This window comes from Saimiri boliviensis, chromosome 13 (genome assembly GCF_048565385.1).
Source record: "Saimiri boliviensis isolate mSaiBol1 chromosome 13, mSaiBol1.pri, whole genome shotgun sequence".
NCBI lineage: Eukaryota > Metazoa > Chordata > Mammalia > Primates > Cebidae > Saimiri > Saimiri boliviensis.
This window is the reverse complement of record NC_133461.1, coordinates 95,478,287-95,499,697: the sequence shown is the minus strand read 5'-3', so window position 1 is coordinate 95,499,697 and position 21,411 is coordinate 95,478,287. Positions and strand designations below refer to the sequence as shown.

At 51.1% G+C, this 21,411-nt stretch overlaps 1 protein-coding gene and 1 non-coding gene across 2 annotated transcripts in view; one reads left to right on the top strand and one right to left on the bottom strand.

Annotated features, from left to right (window-relative positions):
- Nucleotides 1-4,168, top strand: part of LZTS1 (leucine zipper tumor suppressor 1) — a 60,839-nt gene extending 56,671 nt beyond the window's left edge. The window contains exon 4 of the mRNA XM_003935589.4: nt 12-4,168. Within this exon, the coding sequence (XP_003935638.1) occupies nt 12-650 (639 nt within the window). The 3' untranslated portion in view covers nt 651-4,168. The remainder of the gene's footprint in view (nt 1-11) is intronic.
- Nucleotides 4,169-21,011: 16,843 nt separating this feature from the next.
- On the bottom strand, nt 21,012-21,118 carry LOC120360644 (U6 spliceosomal RNA). Its single transcript, XR_005577095.1, has one exon. It is a non-coding gene; the product is annotated as a U6 spliceosomal RNA (small nuclear RNA).
- Between the last annotated feature and the right edge of the window lie 293 nt (nt 21,119-21,411).

The window sequence follows — 21,411 nt, the reverse complement described above, 5'->3', positions numbered from 1 at the left end:
ACCCTTGGCAGGTATGCCAGAAGTCAGGTGAGATCTCCCTCCTGAAGCAGCAGCTGAAGGAATCCCAGACAGAGGTGAACGCCAAGACCAGTGAGATCCTGGGTCTCAAGGCGCAGCTGAAGGACACACGGGGCAAGCTGGAGGGCCTGGAGCTGAGGACCCAGGACCTGGAGGGCGCCCTGCGTACCAAGGGCCTGGAGCTAGAGGTCTGTGAGAATGAGCTGCAGCGCAAGAAGAATGAGGCGGAGCTGCTGCGGGAGAAGGTGAACCTGCTGGAGCAGGAGCTGCAGGAGCTGCGGGCCCAGGCTGCCCTGGCCCGCGAGATTGTGCCGCCCACCTTCCCTGAGGACGTGCCGGCCCTGCAGCGGGAGCTGGAGCGGCTGCGGGCCGAGCTGCGGGAGGAGCGGCAAGGTCACGACCAGATGTCCTCGGGCTTCCAGCACGAGCGGCTGGTGTGGAAGGAGGAGAAGGAGAAGGTGATCCAGTACCAGAAGCAGTTGCAGCAGAGCTATGTGGCCATGTACCAGCGGAACCAGCGCCTGGAGAAGGCCCTGCAGCAGCTGGCCCGTGGGGACAGCGCCGGGGAGCCCTTGGAGGGGCTGGAAGGGGCTGACATCCCCTATGAGGACATCATAGCCACCGAGATCTGAGGAGCTGTCTGGGAAGGCGAGCCCTGGGGACCTGGCACTGCGAGGCGGGGCTCTCCTGAGCATCCCCACTGCTCAGCAACTCAGACTCCTCGGAGAGACGCCACTCCCTGGGACACAGACCCAGGAGCCCCAAGGGGTGGACAGGATGGCCTTTCCTTCCCTCTCTGATGTCCCAGTGCTCACCTGCCCTGCAGCCCACCCGACCTCAGGCCCTCCCTCCCCTGGCTTTCCCAGGAAATGGGTCCAGGGGGTCTCTCTGCTTTGGTTTAGGGCTCTCTAATAAACTTTGGCCTTTGTTCAAAATAGAGATATCCTCTCCCCCTCCTCCAGGGAAGGTGGCCACACCAAGTACAGAGGCTCCCCTCCGCTTCTCAACCCAACCTCTTTTTCCTCCTGGACACACTGGAATGTCTTGGAAACAGAAGGAAGCCATATATGACCAGAAGCCTTGGAATCTGGCCCCATCACAACCTGAGCTATTTTCCTCTGGCCGCAGAGATGTAGGGTTGGAGTGAGTTGTGGGGGAGCTAGCTTTGAAACCTCAGGGCTGTCCCAGCCCTGGCAAGCCACAGGAAGGAGGGGAGAGCCAGGCAGTCTGGCAGTGTGGAGCCCTGCCACAGCCTGAGGAGGGCAGAGAGAGAAGCCAGGGGCGGGTGATGGCCAGTCCCTGGGGCCCAGCCCCTGTCTGCTGGTTCCACCAATGAAAACTGAGCAGCTTCTGGACAGCTGGTAGCCTTTGATCTCAGTGGCCACTCTTCAAGCCATAGACCCTAAAGCCTTGGGCTGGGTGCTGGGAATGGAAGGTTGAAGCCACCTTGAACCAGAGGGTGTGGCTTCCCAGCTATCCTCGGCAAGCCTTCCCATCTGGCAGGGAGGCCCTACCTAGTTCAGGTTGGCTGGTGGCTACTCTGGAACGTTTTTCCTTCCCCAGAATTGAGCTTTTGCTTGATCCAGAAGAGATCTAACATGGCACATATGTGATCGGGGCATTTTCCTCCTCTGCCTACGGCCAGGTTTGGTGGCACATCTCTCCCCTTACCACTTCAGGTCTGAGTTCTGGGTTTCTATAGGTCAGGACGGGTCCTCACAATGCCAGGAAGCCAGAGCCCCAAGCAGGAAGAAAAAGAGGCATATACACGACAGTGTGGATAGCCTGGCCACCAGCCATCCCTCCTCCACCTCAAGGCCCCCATTTGTCCCAGACTAAAGGATCCAGAAAGCAGCTCCCTTTCTCAGGAGCTTGGGCAGTGCCCCAGGGAGTCTAGGGTTTCTCTGCAGATATGCAGAGCTGGAGGTGGTGGTAGAGAGGGAGAAAAGGTGGAGTCTCTCTGCTGTTTGATTCAGGGATTTTATTTTTGTTTTTAGGAGACGGGGTCTTGCTCTGTCCCCTAGGCTGCAGTGCAGTGGCATGATCATAACTCACTGCAGCCTCATACTCCTGGGCTCAAGCAATCCTCCTGACTCAGCCCTCCAGCTAGCTGGACTACAGGTGCATGCCACCATGCCTGGCTAACTTTTCTTTTTTTCTTTTTTTTTTGTAGGTATGGAGTCTTGTTTTGCCCAAGGTGGTCTTGAACTTCTGGCCTCAAGCAGTCCACCTGCCTTGGCCTCCCAAAGTGCTGAGACTGCAGATGTGAGCCATTGTGCCTGGCCAGATTTTTCTTTTTTTTTTTTCTTTCTTTCTTCGTTTTTTCTTTCCTGTCTTTTCAGAAGCAAGCCAGGCCTAGCAGGCTGTTCCATGTTCTATTTTTGACTGTAGCCACAGCTGCTGTTCTCAGGACGGCAGCCCTTCCCACATGCCTGCGCCTGCTGCCTGCTGAGGAGGGGAGCCTCTGGGAACTCGAGAGTCCAAGGCCAGTTCCCATGTCAGCCTCGCCCACCACTGGCCCTTAGAGACCCCAAGGTGGGGGTGGGAAGATGCTTCCTTCCTTGCCACCCGCCCTCCTGGGTCCCAGCCCTTCCCTGAGTGTAGGATGTGGGCAGAGTCACCTTTTCTGTGGCTGGCTCTGTCTTCCTGCCCCTGGGGTTAAACAATGCCCATCCTGCCATCCTCAAATGACAGAGGAGGTTTTCTGGAATTTCAAGCCATTGCTCTTAGTCACAGCCTAGGTTTAAACCTGGAATCTACAAGCCAAAAGTCCCTTGCTGCCTGAGGGCGGAACCCTCCATTGGGCACAGTTCAGACCCGAGTCAAAGATGTCCCATTCCTTGCGCCCTCCCCCGCTCCCCAGCCCTCAGTTCCTTTATTTTCCACCAGGCTGTACCTTGTTTGAGTTTTTCCTCCTGGTGAGACTGCCCCACGGAAAGAGAGGAAAGGCTGGCTCCCCATCCCCAGGCTGGAGACCCCCTACACCAAGAAAGAGCAGCCAGAGTCCAGCACTCTGCCCTCCGATGCTGCTGGAGAAGTAGTGGCTGCCACCCCCAGGGACAGGCCCTGAGACATGAGGCTGTGCTCCACTGTGGTGTGCTGGTGCCGTCCATATACAGGAGCACAGCCTTCTCCATATCTCCATGGCCCTGTCCCAGGGCAGCCCAGACATGTCCCCACCAGGCCTTGTTCAGTGTCTGATGTGGCAGATGTCTTTCCCAGGCTGCCACCAGCCCAGGCCCCAGAGTGGCCCATGGTGGCACTAGAATGCAAGTGTCCTGTGACTTACCAACCTCACCTTCCTGTGGGTTTTCTTTCCTGTCCTGTCCAAAAGCGCCCTCGCTCTTCTTGGACCATACCAGATTCCGCCTCTCTGGAAAGAGGCTCTGGACAGCAGAGGCCTCCAAGCATGGAGCCTGGCCCCAGGCCCCAGACAGGGTGGGCTTCCTGCCCTTTCTTCTGGGCACACCTACTGGCACGCTGGCCCACGCGGTCGAACGAACCTGCTGTGGCCCCAAAGGACGTCTGCAAGAGAGAACATCACGCCACACCACCTCACCAAGGATTGCACTCTGCCTCTGGGCCTTGGAATGTCTGGACTCTCCCGGGGTTCCCTCCTAGGTCTCCTGGTGAACTCCTGCCAGGCACACACAGCCCCTATAGCACTGAGCTCAGATGGGACTGGGGTATGGGGGTATCTCTCTCCAGAGAGGCATGTGCTCAGCCTCCTGTGCCTGGCCCGAGCCTGGGCCATCTCTCAGGTGAAACAGTTCCCTGAAACGAAGCCAGGCCAGGCTGTAGAAGCAGCAGCTTTGGAAGAGGGGTTTCCCTGCAGACCCAAGTCATCATGCAGTGGATGCTGCTATGACAGAGGCTGAACCCCTGAGCCAGCGGGACTCCTTACCCACCTCCTGCGCAGGTGGACTTCACGCTTCGCCTGCAGGCAGAGCTGGATCCCCCAACAGGGGCAGGCTGGGACGGACCAGCATTTGGAAGAAGATGTACATAGTTATTTTTCTCTTTGTGGTTTCTGGTTTGATTTGGTTTGCTTTCGACAGCTTCATTTTCTTTCTGATGTCACTTTTTGGCCATGTAAACTATTTGTGGCAATTTTATGTTTTTATTTATGAATAAAGAATGCCAATTCTCACGCCCTCTGGAGCCCTCTGCTCTCCTTGCTGAGGCTTGGCAGCTCCCTGGGCACTCCCACCTTGGAATGGGAAAGATGACATCCCTTCCCCCAGTGAGGGGATGAGGGAGGTGACACAGGGCAGTGGAAAAAAGGGGCCGAGGGGTCAGATGCTTTAGCTGGCCCCTGCCCCTATCACCTACCCCGGGACCTCATCTGTGAAATAGAGGAAAAGAGTGTGCCCCTGTAGAGTCAGAGTATGTCCTCCAAAAGAGAGCTGCTCCCCACCCAAACCGCCTGCCCCGCCGGCTTCTCACCTCAACAGCCAACTCCTGGGTCTACCGCATATGGCCTCTTGGCAAAAGACCAGGATGGCTACAGTTGCCACTGCCCCAGGGCCCCCTGGCGGGGCAGTCATAGTCACCACTGTGGCCATCTGTCCAGCCTTCTTGGTCCCAGCCTGCCTGGTACCCCCTGACTACCTTCCCTACCATCCCGGGCTCTGGGCCTGCTGCTCAGGTGGTGGGAGACAGAAGGGACGTGTTATGAGGCAACTGAAAGCACAAGGCAGCCTAGGGCAGAACCTAAGGAGCCGATGACAAGGCCTCTGAGGGGCAGAAGGTTAGTGTGGGCTTGGGGGATCTGGGGAGGTGGCAGGCAGGAGAGGACCTGGGGTGAGCGTGGGACGTAAGGGGAGTGGGAGGGAGGAAAAGACCAGAAGCATGTCTCCGGGGCAGGTGTTCTCACAGCTCCCTGCCCGCCCCTGATGGGACAAGAGCAGCACCAGGGGTTGGAGATGCAGGAGGGCCAGGGTGCAGGGACCCCAAATGAAGCTAAAGTCACTGAGCCAGGACAGCAGCCAAATTCTTTTTTTTTTTTTTTTTTTTTTAATGAGACAGAGTTTCGTTTTTGTTGTCCAGGCTGGAGTACAATGGCACGATCTCGGCTCACTGCAACCTCCGCCTCCTGGGTTCAAGTGATTCTCCTGCCTCAGCCTCCTGAGTAGCTGGGATTACAGGCATGCGCCAACCATGCCCAGCTAATTTTGTATTTTTTTTTAGTAGAGACAGGGTTTCTCCATGTTGGTCAGGCTGGTCTCAAACTCCTGACCTCAGGTGATCCACCCACCTCAGCCTCCCAAAGTGCTAGGATTACAGGCATGAGCCACTGTGCCAAATTCTGACTAACATCCCCTCGCTTTGGGACAAAGAGGTCATGTCAGACCTGGGGTAACTCTTCCCTGTCTTCCTCCTAGACCTGGCCCAGGCTGGTGACCTCACTAAAACATTCCTCTCACTAATCACACTCTTGGGTCAGCCCTTCCTCTTTAATTGGAGCAGGCCTAGAGACTCACTGTAACTAACGGGATATAGCAGGAGTGAGGCTCTGCTAGTTTCAGCCAAAACCTAGAAGGCTTAGCAGCTTCTACTTTTATTATTTGAGACATCGTCTCACTCACCACCCAGGCCGGAGTGCAGTGGTGCGACTGTGGCTCACTGAGGCCTTGACCTTGTGGGCTTAAGCAGTCCTCCTGCCTCAGCTTCCTAAGTAGCTAGAACCACAAGCATGTACCACCATGCCTGGCTGATTTTTTAATTTTTTGTGGAGATGGGGAGGGGTCTCACTATGTTGCCCAGGCTGGTCTTGAACTCCGTGCCTCAAGTGATACTCCTGACTTGGCCTCCCAAAGAGCTGGGATGGCAGGCATGAACCCCCATGCCTGGCCAGCTTCTGCTTTTATATTCTCGAAAGCCCTGAGCTGCCATATAAGAAGCCCACCCTCCCATCTTGCTGGAAACACCACGTAGGGCAGGAAGGGCCACTTGTCCCAGAGTCTCAGCTAGGTCCTGTGTGCAGCTGAGCACAGCGGAGTGACTACCCAGGACCCAGCTGACCCCATGGGGAGCAGAGTGTTCCCCACTCTGCCCTGCCACAATCCTGCCCCTCAGATCCCTAAGCACAGTAAATGACCGTGTTTAAGCATTAAAGTTAGGGGGATCTATTACAGGGCCTAAAATACATCACCAAAACGCCAATGAGCACGCCCTTTTGCTTGCCACCTGACAAGCCTCTCTCCATCCAAAGGGCTCAGAAAAACATAAAAAAGTACCCCTAGGAAAGCACCAGGCTGCCTGGGGCACAGTGGCTCACGCCTGTAATCCCAGCACTTTGCGATGCCAAGGTGGACGGATCCACTTGAGGTCAGGAGTTCGAGACCAGCCTGGCCAACATGGCAAAACCCAGTCTCTGGTAAAAATACGAAAATTAGCTGGGTGTGGTGGTGGGTGCCTGTCATCTCAGCTACTTGGGAGGCTGAGGCAGAAGAACTGCTTGAACCTGGGAGGTGGAAGTTGCAGTGAGCTGAGATCACAGCACTGCACTCCAGCCTGGGCAACAGAGTGAGAGTGAAGAAAACAAGAGAGAGGAAGAAGAGGGAGAAGGAGGGGAAAGGGACAGGGAGAGGGAGAGGGAGGAAGGAAGGAAGGGAGGGAAACCACAGAGCCATGGGAAAGACTGTTCCAGCTGGAAGAGGAGCGGCGAGGCAAGGGGGCAAAAGAGTGGGGAAACCAGAGCTTTCCTGACCCCATTTCCTCCAGAGCCCTGCCTAGGAAACAGCCTTCCTGGAGCCTCCCAAACATGCTTATTGTTTTATTTTTTATCTTGTTTTGTTGTAGAGACAGGATCTCACTATATTGTCCAGGCTGGTCTCAAACTCCTGGCCTCAATACTCCCACGTCAGCCGCCAAAAGTGCTGGGATTACCGGCATGAGTCACCCCCCACCCCGCACCCCACCCCCTGCCTAATCAGCTCTCTGCTTATTTCTTCAGGAAAAATAATAGAACAAAAGGGAAAGGAGAGAGAGAGAGACAAGAAACAAGGAGAAAGGGAAAGAGGGACAGAGAGAGGCTCCTCCTTCCTTGACAACAAGCAGCTCAATCCTTAGCCTCCACCACATGCAATGCACAATCTCAGAATATTTTTATCGAGCCCCAGACGGACTCACTGCACAACAGAGCCTGTGAGAAGGGAGACAGTCGGTGATCATCCCAGAGCATCCACGGCAGCAGGTGTTTTCTGAGTTATTTAAGGAAGGTCATGCTGTCCTCAAATATCTCCCCAACCCAGGTGCCACAAGGCCTGAAATATCACAATTTCATGCATGCATGTATTCCTTCAATAAATATTTATTGAGCTCCTACTTTTTGCTAGTCCTGTTCTAGATGCCAGAAATACAGAGGTGAGGCTGGGCACAGTGGCTCATGCCTGCAATCCCAGCACTTCATCTGAGGTTGGGAGTTCGAAACCAGCTTGACCAACACAGAGAAGCCCTGTCTCTACTAAAAATACAAAACTAGGCAGGTGTGGTGGCACATGCCTATAATTCCAGCTACTCAGGAGGCTGAGGCAGGAAAATCACTTGAACCCAGGAAGCAGAGGTTGCAGTGAACTGAGATCGGCCATTGCACTCCAGCCTGGGCAACAAGAGCAAAGCTCCATCTCAAAAAAAAAGAAAAGAAATATGGAGGTGAACAAAGCAGTCAAGGTTCCTTCTCCTGGTAAAGTTTACACTTTGGAAGAAAACAAATAGACAATTTTCTATTGTCATAAGTTCTATAAAGAAAATAAACAGGGTGATATAAGCTATCTATGGATAAACTGGAGGTGCTCTAACTGGGGTGGATTGAGTGAGCTATGGAAACTGGTACAGTGAAAGATAAGTTGGAGAACCACAAACATCACCTGGTATCACTATCTTGATAGCCCATGCCAGCCACTATTCTTTTCTAACTTGGATTCCCCACTCCCCATGACAAATTCCTTCTCTCAGAAATCTCTTCTTGGCTGGGTGCAGTGGCTCATGCCTGTAATCCCAGCACTTTGGGAGGCCAAGGAAGGCAGATCATTAGGTCAAGTGTTCAAGACTAGCCTAGCCAATATGGTGAAAGCCCATCTCTACTAAAAATATAAAAAATTAGCCAGGCATGGTGGTGGGCACCTGTAGTCCCAGCTACTCGGGAAGCTGAGGCAGACAAAATCTCTTGAATCTGGGAGGTAGAGGTTGCAGTGAGCTGAGATGGTCCCACTGCACTCCTAAAAAAAAAAAAAAAAAAAAAAGAAAACAGAAAAAAGAAAACGAAATCTCTTCTTTGGGAGTCTCAGTAGGGGTGTGTGTGTGTGTGTGTGTGTGTGTGTGTGTGTGCATGCACTCAAGACAGGGTCTCACTGTAATGCAAGCTGAAGCAGCTCACTGCAGCCTCCACCTCCTGGGCTCAAGCAATCTTCTGCCTCAGCCTCCTGAGTAGCTGGGACTATAGGTACACACCACCATGCCTAGCTAATTTTTGGATTTTTTATAGAAATGGGGTCTTGCTATGTTGCCCCGGCTGGTCTCAAACTCCTGAGCTCAAGTGATCTGCCCACCTCAGCCTCCTAAGTGCTGGGATTACAGGTGTGAGCCACTATGCCCAGCCCTCGGCAGACACCTTTTTATCTTACCAGGGCACTTGCAGCTTTTCTTCCCTAACCTCAGCTTTTCTTGCTCCCCACCCCCTGGACAACTCTACCTTTCTCTCTATCTAAAACAAACCCCTCCTACCACTTCTCAGTAAAGACCTTTGAAAAGCCTTAAGCATTAAACACTGTTCTTTTCACACAAGAAATTAAAGAAAATTTTGTGAAATGGCACAATTCTTATACAGATGCTGAAATTAAAATGGTTTCTTTCTAGGTAACTTAATTAAAAAAATGTTCAGCTTTAATTAACTTATCCACACATATATTTTAGAGACAGCCTCTCTGTCACCAAGGTTGGAGTGTACTGGTACAATCATAGCTCACTGCAGCCTCCAACTCTTGGACTCAGGTGATCCTCTGGCCTCAGCCTCCCGAGTAGCTACTAGCCACTACACCCAGCTAATTTTTTACTTTTTTTTTATAGAGATGAGATCTCACTATGTTGCCCAGGTTGGTCTCAAGCTCCTGGCCTCAAACAATTCTCCTGCCTTGGCCTCCCAAAGTGCTAGGATTACAGGCATGAGCCACCATGCCCAGCCAACTTAACTGTATATTTTTATTGTTGCTTTGTTTTGGTGGGAGGGGTGTGTTTACTGGGGCTCTAAGCGCAAGTTTATTCTGCCTTCTGTACAATCCAGGCTTTCCCCATGCTGTCTCTATCCTACCGTCTCTCACTGCAGTTTGGAGCCCTTGTTGACTCCTGCCTCTCCATCATCCTTTCTGTCCAATCAGATCCTAGATCCGGCAGGCTCTAGCTGCTCCTTACCGCCCTCCCCACCACCCTCTTTTCTTTCTACATCCATTGGCCCATCTGAGGTCATCAAAAGGATTGTAAAACGTCTCAGACATCTTAGACCTTAGACATCTAATTCTAACCACCTCTATTTTATAAAAGTGCAAAAGGGAGACCTAGAAAGACAAGAGGGCTTCCTCAAGGTCACATGGCTAGTTGACAAAAGACCCGGTGTCCTTGACAGCTCTCATAGCCCTGCGAGTTTCTCTGCCCCCACTCTGGCCCATGAAATCCATTCACACACAACACACAGGTTTATACCTCCAGTGTTGCTGGCATCATAACTTGGCCTTGCTCATGACCTTCAGTGGCTTCCTCACTGACCCCAGCATCAAGTCTAACCCACCTCTGCAAACCTGAATCTGTTGGGAGTGGCCAGAGCACATTCCCTAAAGCACCACATGTATCATCACCATTAGCTCCGTCAACAAAGAGGGATTCCTCTTGCCCATCACAGTCTTTATGAAAAGACCCCACTCTGCTGCCCAGTCCCGTGTTCTACTTGAGACCTTCCAAGAGAGGCAGCAGGTTCAGAGGTTAAATGCTTCATCTGGAGAATCAGTTGGCCACATTCATGCCCAAACTCCTCTGCTGCTGAGTGTGTGACATTAAAAAAGTTACTTACGCCACGCGTGGTGGTTCGCACCTGTAATCGCAGCACTTTGGGAGGCTGAGGCAGGAAGATTGCTTGAGACCAGGAGCTGGAGGCCAGCCTGGGAAACATAGGGAGACCCTGTCTCTAGAAAGAATACAAAAATTAGCCAGACAAAGTGGTGCGCACCTGTAGTGCCAGGAGGCTGGGTGGGAGAATCACTGGAGCCTGGGAGCTTGATGCTGCATCGAGCTGTGATGGCGCCACTGCATGCCAGCCTTGGCAATAGAGGAAGACCCTGTCTCAAAACATAAGTAAGCTTCAGAGGGTTGCTTTGACAATTATATATAATACTCAATAAAAGTTCAAGTATTGCTACTGTTTATTACGACTGCCACAACTTAGTGACATGGTATTTATTAGTATTTGTTAACAAAATGTCCCTGCTTCAAGCCATGATGAGCTACAGTTGTGCCCCAGGCTCCCTTGGCCTGGTGAAGCTCTATCCTGTGGGAAACAACTGATCTTATTGTGATATTCTGTCTCCCCAGCTCCCTCCAACCTTTTCTCTCCAGGTTTCAACTCCAGAAAGCTCGCTTAAGGGGGTAAAGCCTCTGGGACAGAGGGTGCAGCTGAAGAAAGAAAGGAACAAGGAGGTATTTGCAGGGGATGCGTTGGAGCTGGGCTGGGCTGGGCCAGCCTGTAACTGTGACACTGACCAAAACCCCTGGCTGAAAGAGAGCTGGTTAGAATCCTTATTCACCACCTATGGTCCCTCTTTGTCTCTCCCTCCTCTTTCAGGTCTGCCACATAGTGTCAGCCTGAGCATACACATATGCACACACACGCACACACAGCAACCACCCCACTGTGTTCTCCTCTGCCCCTTGCTCCTGACTGCCTCAATTATAGCTGAGAGTCAAGTAAGCTCACGACAGCAGTTGTAATCAGTCACATGGGAAGCAAATTAAATTTCTTACACCAAAAATAACAGGACGATTTGCCTGCCACTGCCTGTCACTCTGATGGTCCTCCCTTGGGTTGCGGGGGCCAGGAACACATAGCCTGCGGGTTTCAAGGTCCAGGGTTCCCTTTGCTTAAATGGCTCTTCCAGGCACAGACTCCAGGGGCTCAGCAAAGCAGGCTGACAGTGGTGGGTACTATCCATACCACATAGAAAGGAAGCTCCCTGGCACCCATGACATTGGCTGGTCTGGGTGCTGGCTGACTTCTTAACCCTGTCACTTGCATTTAACCCTCACAGCAGCCCTGCGTTCTGTACCTGAAGAAGCTGTGCACAGCGGATGGTCGCAGCACTGGGCCTGACTATGGCCAAGGCATGAGCTCTTGGTCTGCTGCCAGGCTGCCTCCTCCTCTCAGCCTTGCTACAGCAGTAGACAAAAGTCACACTGATGATAAGAGTAGCCTCACTGTCCTCCTACACTATGCATCAGAGTGGCCAGCTCTCCCAGGCCACCATTTCTTCTGGCCTCTGAAATATACCCATCTGAGCCGGAAGGTGCTCGGCCTGCTCTGCCCACCTGGATTGCTGCCACGCTGGAGCAGGAGGGTTGCCTGGGACCCGCCCGCCCCTCAGAAAGGGGAGAGAAATGGCCTGAGCACCACTGCCCACTGTCAACCTCACCTGCCTCCCTCACCAGCTTTCCAGGCCCCTCCTCTGTGAAGCAAATGCTTTCCAGGGAAATTCTGGCTCCAGCTTTCATCTGGCTGGGCCTCCAAGACTATACTTAGAAAGTGGGAGAGGACACAGCCGTGCCAACGGGCCAGCTCCAGGGAGAGCTGGCATCCTCCAAGACTCACGCTGCAGAAAACCAAAGGCAAGTCCCCCACTCAAAGTCCTGCTCCCCCCACCCAATCCGGTTACCTCCTGCCTCCCCCTGCTTCCTGAGCCCAATTTCCTGCTGCTGTCTTACAATATCTTAGCTTGATGGGGTATTTTCCTACTTTATAGATTCCCAAAGGGCACAGCTATATTATAAAAGGGGTTAGCGTGCGCCTGGGCCAGGAAGCTACCTCGAGCTGAGGGCAAGCCTCAAAGAGGGACACAGCTCTGTACTCTCGACAGTTGGCGAATGAAAGCCTCATCCAGGAGGGGAATCCGGGCTACCCCCAGGTCCCCCCATACCCTCCTTTCTCTCCCCTCTTCTTTGCACTCATCATTGCCGTCCCCCACCTCTGAACCCTGCCCCACAAACCAAAGCCTAATGGATGGGGCAGGGTCTCTCACCCATGCCCACATCCCAAGCCCTCCACAGATGGCATCAAGACCACACCACATGCCCTGGGCCAAGCTGCATTATGGGCCATATTCACACACCTCCCCCTGCCCCACAGCCAACTGTGTAGGTGTTTGTGGACACTCACCACCAGGAAGAAAACTCTCAGGGGGAGGAACCTCGGCTGAATGCCTCCGATATGCCTCGGCGTTCAGCAAGAATCTGGGCTGGTGAGGGAGGAGGGCTGAGGATGGAGGTGGCTGCTTATGGTTGTTCCGTGGGTTGCCCAAGAGCCAGACTCAGTATTACTGAGAGCCAGCTCAGCTGTTGGTGACCCTTGACAGGTGGCCCCATCTTCCCCTTCAATGCATCGGCCCCAGAAGCCAGCCCAGCACCCATTTGGCCCAGGCAGGTGCTCAGGACAAAGGCAGGAAGGGCTCTGGACAGGGAGTCAGACTTCCCAGGGGCCCATGGCCAGGTCTCCTAAATGGCCTTGAGCAAACCCCTTGAATTCCAGGGGCCCGGCTCCTCCTACACAAGAGTCACGGGTGATCCGGAGAGGACTTGGGCTGCCTGGCAAGGCCATTCTAGGCAGTAAATGACAGAAAAATGGCTGTTTCCAGGCTGTTGTACTCTACTGAGAGAAGAGAGAAAAGACTGCAGGGATGGAGGAGGGGGCGCCCGGAGAGCTGAGGGCTTTTCCTGCCACAGCCCAGTGAGGCACATGAGGCCATGAAGACCCCCAGCACCCTGGGGGTGAGGGGTGAAGGGAGCAGGCTTAACACGAGGTGGGGTGTCCCTGCTTTGGGGTAAGGCCTGGGGTGCCCAGGCCTTCCTCAGAGGCCCTGAGAAGAAGGGGAGCCAGCAACTCCTGCCCTGTGGGGAGAGAAGAGGTGGTCTTTGGGTCTAGTCCAATCTGTCCATTTCAGGATGGGGTCTCAGGGTGCTGGTCACTCCTTAATCACTTCAGGGCCTAATTACAAGGTGGGGGGCAGAGGAGGGAAATGGGGAGTGGGTGAGGGGTGGGAGCCCTAGGGCTAGTTACCCCAGCCATGCTTCAGGGTGGGATCATGCTACAGCGAGATCCTTGTGACGCTTTGCCATAAAGTTCAGGGATCTGTCAGTTTCCTAGGGCTGCCATAATGAATCACACAGAGCACGTGGCTTAAAACAAAGAAATTAATTCTCTCCCACTTCCAGAGGCTGAAAGTCCAAGATCGAGGTGTTTGGTCCAGGGCTACGTAGAAGGCTCCAGGGAGATGTCCTCCTCGCCTCTTCCAGCTTCTGGTGGTCCCAGGTGTTCCTTGGCTGGTAGCCACATTGCTCCCATCTCCATGTCTGTCTTCCTGGCTGTCTCTTCCCTGTTTCTGTCTTCACGTGGTGTTTCCCTCTCTGGGTCTCTCTTCTTATAAGGATCCTAGTCCTATTGGATTAGGAGGTGCCTCCTCTTAACTAATTATATCTGCAATGACCCTATTTCCAAGTAAGGTCACATTCTGAAATCCTGGGAGTTAGGACATCAGTATGTCTTATGGTGGGACACAATTCGATCCATAAAAAGGGGCACTGGGAGGAATGAGATTCAAGGAGGCAAGCACAGGGTGGGGGCTTTCTAAAGCCCTAGTTCCTCCTACTCTGTCCAGATAGGAAGAAACCCCACCAAAAGGAGAGCTGCCAGACGGGGGAGGGTCCCGGGGAGTGTCTAGCGAGTGCTCGTGAACTCCAAGAGGTTGTTTAAACTGCCCTCTGTTAAGAAGGGGGTGGAGACCGGGTGGGTAACTCACTCAAAGCAACATGATTTTCCCCAGAATAGACCCAGGTCCCAAGAGTAGGGCACAAGGGCCCGTCCCCCTTTGAAGTGCAAATGCTGGCCCCTCAGTGCAGCCCTCCCAGAATAATCAGTGCCTTGCATCTGCTGCCCCGCCTGAAGTGCGACCCACCAGCTGCTCCCATTCTCTGGGTGCCCCACTGGCTGAAGTCAGGTGGCTAGAAGGATCAGGCCCCAGGCAGACTCGGTAATCAGCACTTAGCAGGGAGGAGGAATTAAGAAAACAGAGTATTTAATGTGCTGGGTGGCAGCTGCGGTCCTGCTCCCTTTTGCCTAGTAGGTATCTGCTGTCCCCGCTGGGCCCTGGGTTGGGGGAGGGCAGCACGAGCAGCCCTTTGTTTAACAGCAGCTTAATTATGGACCCCCAGGCCATCGCGAAGGTTGCAGGAGGACAAAACATTTGGTGGTTTTGATAACAATCGGCAGTGACCTTGGTGATAAGGACACGTAGCGCCAGGCTCCCCCTTGGCAGAGGATCCCAGCTGGCTGCTCTCGGGTCACCAATGAGGCTCCACCTTAAACCCCTGAGCTTTACCACAAGCGAAGTCAAAACCAACACCACAGACAGAAGTACTGCTCTCAGAGCTGGTGCTTGGGAACCAGACGGAGCAGGAACAAGGCTGTGAGACCCGGCGCACCGTGGGACTTTGGTCATGTTATCCAACCCAAGCCTCCGTTTTCTCGTCTGTGAAAGAGGAATCAGCTTTACAGCGTGGACATGAGAAAGTGTATGTAAAACACCTGTCAGTAATACTCAATACACTCTTTCCTCACTAGGATCCAAGGTGCCTCTAGAAAGGGTTAAGCCCTGGCACCGCCACCCCTCCCCCTGCCACCGTCACATTCCCTCAAAATGGGTAAGGTCAGGTGAGAGAAAAACACCAGCTAGCCCCCTCCTGCCTCCTGGTGCTCAGACCTTGCTCAAGAAGGGATGGCTTCTTTCTTCCTTCCTCCCTCAACCTTTTACCTGCCCCTTCTCAGCCTTGACCACGTTACCTCCTGGGCTACCTGCCTCTTTCAGGGCACTAGTAGGGCAGATCTGTCTTGGCTGAGATAAAACAAGGCCAGTTTGAACAGTTCCTAGGCTGAGCAAGACAGCCTAAAACTCAAGGCTCGCTGAGTGAGTGCTCCATATATTCGACCAGGCCAAACCCCAAGCACTGGCACCTGGACCCTGGGGTCTTTAGGCCCAGCCAGAGCTGGAGAAGGTGGGCTCCCTCTCTTGGGCTTGCAAAGCTGTCACCTGAGGGGGATGCGCAGGGCTGCCTCCTCCAGAGCTTCTCCTTGGAGGCGACAGAGCTGTGTCCCTGAGACTCCGGAGCCCACAGGGAAAGGTCTCCTGGAGCTGGCACCTGCTCCTTGTGTCTTCCCGTGCCCCTCGGGGACATCAGTCCTGACCGGCCGCAGGGAAGACCCCATGGCTCTGAAGGGGAGGCACTGGAATTGAAACTATATTCCTTTGCTCGGGTGGGCTGCTGTAACCAAGTACCACAGGCCAGGTGGTTTCAACAACTAAAATGTATTGTCTCACAGTTCTGGAAGTCTGAAAATCAAGGTGTCAGCAAGACTAGTTCCTCCCACAGGTTGTGAGGGAGAATCTATTTCCTGCAGCTCTCCCAGATTCCAGCAGTATGGGGGCAACCTTCAGCATTCCTTGGCTTGCAGCCGCATCACTCCCATCTTCACAAAGGGTTTCTCTCTTCACATGGCCATTTTTAAATAAGGACACCAGTCATATTGGATTAGAATATCACCCTACTCCAGTGTGACCTCATCTTAACTCTATCTACAATGACCCTATTTCCAAATAAGGTCACATTCTGGGCATTGGGGATTAGGATTTAAATACATAGTTTTGGGCAGGGAACACCACTCAACCTGGGCTTAAATGTAGAGCAGGATTTGTTTTAGAATCTCGCTCTGTCGCCAAGGCTGTCGGGCAGTGGTGTGACCTCAGCTCACTGCAACCTCTGTCTCCTGGGTTCAAGCGATTCTTGTGCCTCAGCCTCCCAAGCAGCTGGGGTTACAGGCATGTGCTACCACATCCAGCTAATTTTTGTATTTTTAGTAGAGATGGGGGGCAGGGGGGGTTTCACCATGTTAGTCAGGCTGGTCTCGAACTCCTGACCTCAAGTGATCCACCCAACTCGGCCTTCCAAAGTGCTTAGATAACAGGCATGAGCCACCACACTCGGCTGGATTTTGACCCCAAAAGTAGCACCCTCCAGTTATTTGCTTTCCCAAAGCTAGGGCAAAAGAGCTTTCAAGTATGACTTATTTGGGAGAAGACAAAGAAATGTGTGCTTGGGGCCGGGTCCTCTGGTGCAGGCAGGAGGCTGCCTTCCCTACATAATCACCTTCTCTCCTCTGCCTGTGTTAATGTGATGTGCTGGGAAGAATTAGAAGTTCAGTCTTTGGGCTTTGTCATGAGGTAGCAGAAACTGCTAAAAGTTGTCCTGTGAGCTGACTTAGAGCCCAGTGATTTGGCACAATCTGAAGAGTGGAGTGACCTCGTGCAGTGGTGTGGCTCTGCCTCTGGGGAAACCACCCAGGTAAAGTCCATCATGCATGCATCCCATGAAGCTGCCCTTCATCTCTCCAGGCCCCTTCCTGATCTGTCAATCTGCCTAACTAGTTGTGCCATGTCAGAGAGCTGTTTTGATAAGTAAATCAGATGATTGGTGCAAGCTGGCACACAGTAAATGAATTCTGGCCATTGCTAGCCTGAGTCAAAGAGGGATGCCCTGCAGAGAACACAGAAGGCACCCTGCAGTATAGAATTGCTGGGAATACAAGGACAGACCAAACCAGGGATAGAATGATGGCAGCAGGGGTAGGGGGAGGAGGTGCCTAGAAGGACTCCCACTGAGAGATCCACAGGAAAACGGAGGACGAGCTCCCTCCCCAGGTACCAACTTGAGTACCCCAGCTCTTAAAGCTCCCTCTTCCCATGTGGTATACTGACACCCGATGGTAAATAATGGAAATGCAGCAAGAGTCACAAGGTTTTGTGTGTGTGTGTGTGTGTGTATCCTTTCACTTTTAATTTTACTTTTGTAACAGGATTAAAAGCACTGCTACTATTTTACCAGTATTTTACTGAAGATTTTTGCATCGATGCTCCTCATGGATATTGGCCTTAAGTTTTCTTTTTTAGTTGAGTCTCTGCCTGTTTTTGGTATCACGATGATGTTGGTCTCATAAAATGAGTTAGGAAGGATTCCCTCCTTTTGTATTGTTTGATACAGTTTCAGAAGGAATGGAACTAGCTCCTCTTTGTACGTCTGGTAGAATTTGGCTGTGAACCCGTCTGGACCTGGGCTTTTTTCGGTTGGTAGGCTACTGATTGCTGCCACAACTTCAGCCCTTGTTATTGGTCTATTCAGGGTTTCACCTTCCTCCTGGTTTAGTCTTGGTAGAGTACAAGTGTCTAGGAATTTATCCATTTCTTCCTGGTTTACTGGATTATGTGAATAGAGCTGTTTGTAGTAATCTCTGATGGTAGTTTGTATTTCTGTGGGATCAGTGGTAATATCCCCTTTATGGTTTTTTATTGCATCTATTTGATTTTTTTTTTTTTTTTTTATCTGGCTAGTGGTCTATTTGTTGATCTTTTCAAAAAACCAGCTCCTGGATTTATTGATTTTTTTGAAGGGCTTTTTGTGTCTCTATCTCCTTCAGTTCTTGACAAACCCAACAAAAACAAGCAATAGGGAAAGGACTCCATGTTTAATAAACAGTGTTGGGAAAACTGGCTAGCAATGTGCAGAAAACAGAAACTGGACCCCTTCCTTTCACCTTACACTAAAATTAACTCCAGATGGATTAAAGACTTAAACATAATACCTAACACTATAAAAACACTAGAAGAAAACGTATGCAAAACCATCCAGGACATAGGCATAGGCAAGGACTTCATGACTAAAACACCAACAGCAATGGCAATAAAAGCCAAGACAGACAAATGGGATCTAATTAAACTCCAGAGCTTCTGTACAGCAAAAGAAACCATCATTACAGTGAACTGGCAACCAACAGAATGGCAAAAAATTTTTGCAATCTACACATCTGACAAAGAGCTAATACCCAGAATCTACAAAGAACTAGAACAGATATACAAGAAAAAAACAAACAACCCCATTCAAAAGTGGGTAAAGGATGTCAACAGACACTTTTCAAAAGAAGACATATATGAGGCAAACAACCATATGAAAAAATGCTCATCATCACTGGTCATTAGAGAAGCACAAATCAAAGTCACATTGAGATAACATCTCATGCCGGTTAGAATGGCGATCATTAAAAAATCTGGAGACAACAGATACTGAAGAGGATGCGGAGAAACAGGAACACTCTTACACAGTTGGTGGGAGAGTTAAATTAGTTCAACCATTGTGAAAGACAGTGTGGTGATTTCTCCAGGACCTAGAAAAAGAAATTCCATTTGACCCAGCAATCCCATTACTGCTATATACCCAAAGAACTATAAATTGTTCTCCTATAAAGACACATGCACATGTATGTTTACTGCAGCCCTGTGTACAATAGCAAAGGCCTGGAATCAACCCAAATACCCACTGATGATAAACCGGACAAAGAAAATATGGTACATATATACCACGGAATACTACGCAGCCATAAGAAAATGATGAGTTTGTGTCCTTTGTAGGGACTTGGATGAATCTGGAAACCATCATTCTCAGCAAACTGACACAAGAACAGAAAGCCAAACACCGCATGTTCTCACTCATAGGTGAGTGTTGAACAATAAGAACACATGGACACAGGGGGAGGAGTATCACAAACTGGGGGCAGTTGGTGGGGGTAGGGGAAAGACAGCAGGGGATGGGGAGGGAGTGGAGGGTGGGCAGGGACAACACGGGGAGATATGCCAGATACAGTATACACCTAATGAAAATTAAAATTAAAAAAAAAAAAAAAGCACTGCTGCCTCTTTAGACACACAGATACCTGCGCCTATGGCTACTCGAAGTTTCCCCATATACACTAACTGACGCAGACCTGAAATGTATGAGGGCTTTAAGCCAGGGTCCATGATGGTGCTGTTACTGCTGGGCATCTTCCTTCTGTTCAGGGCCAGGACAATCCCAGAGCAGTCTTCAGAAAAAAGTCAGGCCGGATGCAGTGGCTCACACCTGTAATCTCAGCACTTTGGAAGGCCAAGGTGGGTCGATCACTTGAGGTCAGGGATTCGAGACCAGGCTGGCCAATATGGTGAAACCCTGTCTTTACCAAAAATACAAAAATTAGGCAGGTGTAATGGCACATGCCTGTAATCCCAGCTACCCCAGAGGCTGAGACAGGAGAACTGCTTGAACCCAGGAGGCAGAGTGCAGTGAGCCAAGATCTTGCCATTGCACTCCAGCCTGGGCCTAGGCAACAAAGTGAGACTCTGTCTCAAAAAAAGAAAAAAGGAAAGAAGAGGGTAAGTGGCAAGGGGAGGGGAGGGGACAGGGGTTAGTCCTCTCTGGACCTAAAAATCTCTAGAGTAGAAGCTCCTGCTGCTTGATTACAATACCCCCTCCTCACCCACGTCTTCCAACTAGCAAAAGAACTCAGGCTGCCCTAGCCAACCAACCGTAAGGACACAGCTGTCTCTGTCAGTCTGAGCTCCTGGGTGTTTGGATTTGGAAGAAGGAAATGGGATGGGGAGAAAGAGGAAGAGAATAAGAGAGAACAGTTTGAGAAGGATATATCTGGTCCTTTCTGGAAATCTATTAAAAATTAGCACTTCCTGGGGATGCCATGACATGGCTAATCACCTATCTAGGAATTAGAATTGAAGCCCTCTCTCCTTTTTTTTTGGACAGTGAGTTGAGAAGTAATTCTTGCTCTGGAAGGACTGGTGGCACAATCTCTAGACAATTGTCAATGACCAAACTGAGCAGTAATGGCTGGGCCTTGGGGGTCTAACGGTGTAGCCAGAGCTTGGGAAGGTGGGTTCCCTCTCTTAGCCATGAGCAGCTGCTACCTGGGGGTCATGCCCAGGGCTGCCTTCCCTGGAGCTTCTCCTCAGGTAAGGGTACCCGCTCCTTGACAGGACAGGGCTGTGCTATGAAGACTCAGGGGCCTATAGAGGAAAGGCTGCTGGAGCTGGCACCTCCTCCTTGTGCCTTCCCGGGCCCCGCAGGAGCCACAGGATCCTGTCTTGTCCTCCGGCTGTAAGAGCTCTCTAGTCACTACCCATCCCCATCCTCTCAGATGTGCTCATTGGTGGGTGTCATGTTGCAGAAATGAGAGGTCTTCAGGGTTAGTGGTGCATCAGCCCTCCCAGCTGCCATGCTGACCACCCTCATGGCAGCTCTCTGGGGGACTCTCTTTTCAAATGGTTGGGAGTGGTGGCGGTAGGAGTAGAGAGAAGATAGTACAAGGTCACTAGAGTTTGGTATTTTATTTTGCACTTATGAAAAGGGTGTCATTCCCAAGCCTGTCTTTCCTGAAGTAGTTTTACGTAGGAATACAATTCTGATAGCCCTAAGGTTAGCCATCCTACTAAGAAATTCTGCATACACACATTTATAACCATTGACCTTATTTCTCAGATAACACTCAAAGGCCTGGTCATAACCTTCTTACCTTAAAATACACAAACAAACAAAAAACCATGGTCTTTGGAGAATAAGCCATGAGTTAAAGCCAGGCTGGTCACACACTACCTATGTTAACTTGGGCAAGTTACTTAACATCTGGCTTCAATACCATCATTAATAAAATAGAAAGTCTCTCATCAGCCACATAAGAGACACAATAAAACATGAGCTTCCTCTAGACACTCAAAACCACTTAAGATCACTAATTCTTCTAGGTGACATGGAATCTTACTCTTCTTTTGTTTTGAGATCATGCATTATAAAATAGTCTGCATCTACTTTTGATTTTTTTTCTTCTTTTAAACATTTTTTAAAACATCATCCTTGTGCAGGGGCCATGCTAATCTTCTCTGTCTCATTTCAATTTTAGTATATGTACTGCCAAAGTGAGCACCTACATTTAAGGTCTACGATCACCTGGCAATACAGAGATAATCCCTGCTCAGACTGCTTTACAGATAAGGAAACTAAGGCTAAATGACATAGTCATTGAGGCATGGGACTTGAATGTCTCAAAACTGTGAATTTATTTTATCATAAAAACATAAGGCTTGTTTTTCCTTTTCTTGTAGAGACAGGGTCTATTCTGTTGCCAAGGGTAGAGTGCAGTGGCATGATCACGGCTCAGTGTTAATCTTGAATTCCTAGGCTCAAAAGATCCTCCTGCTTCAGCCTTCTGAGTGTAAT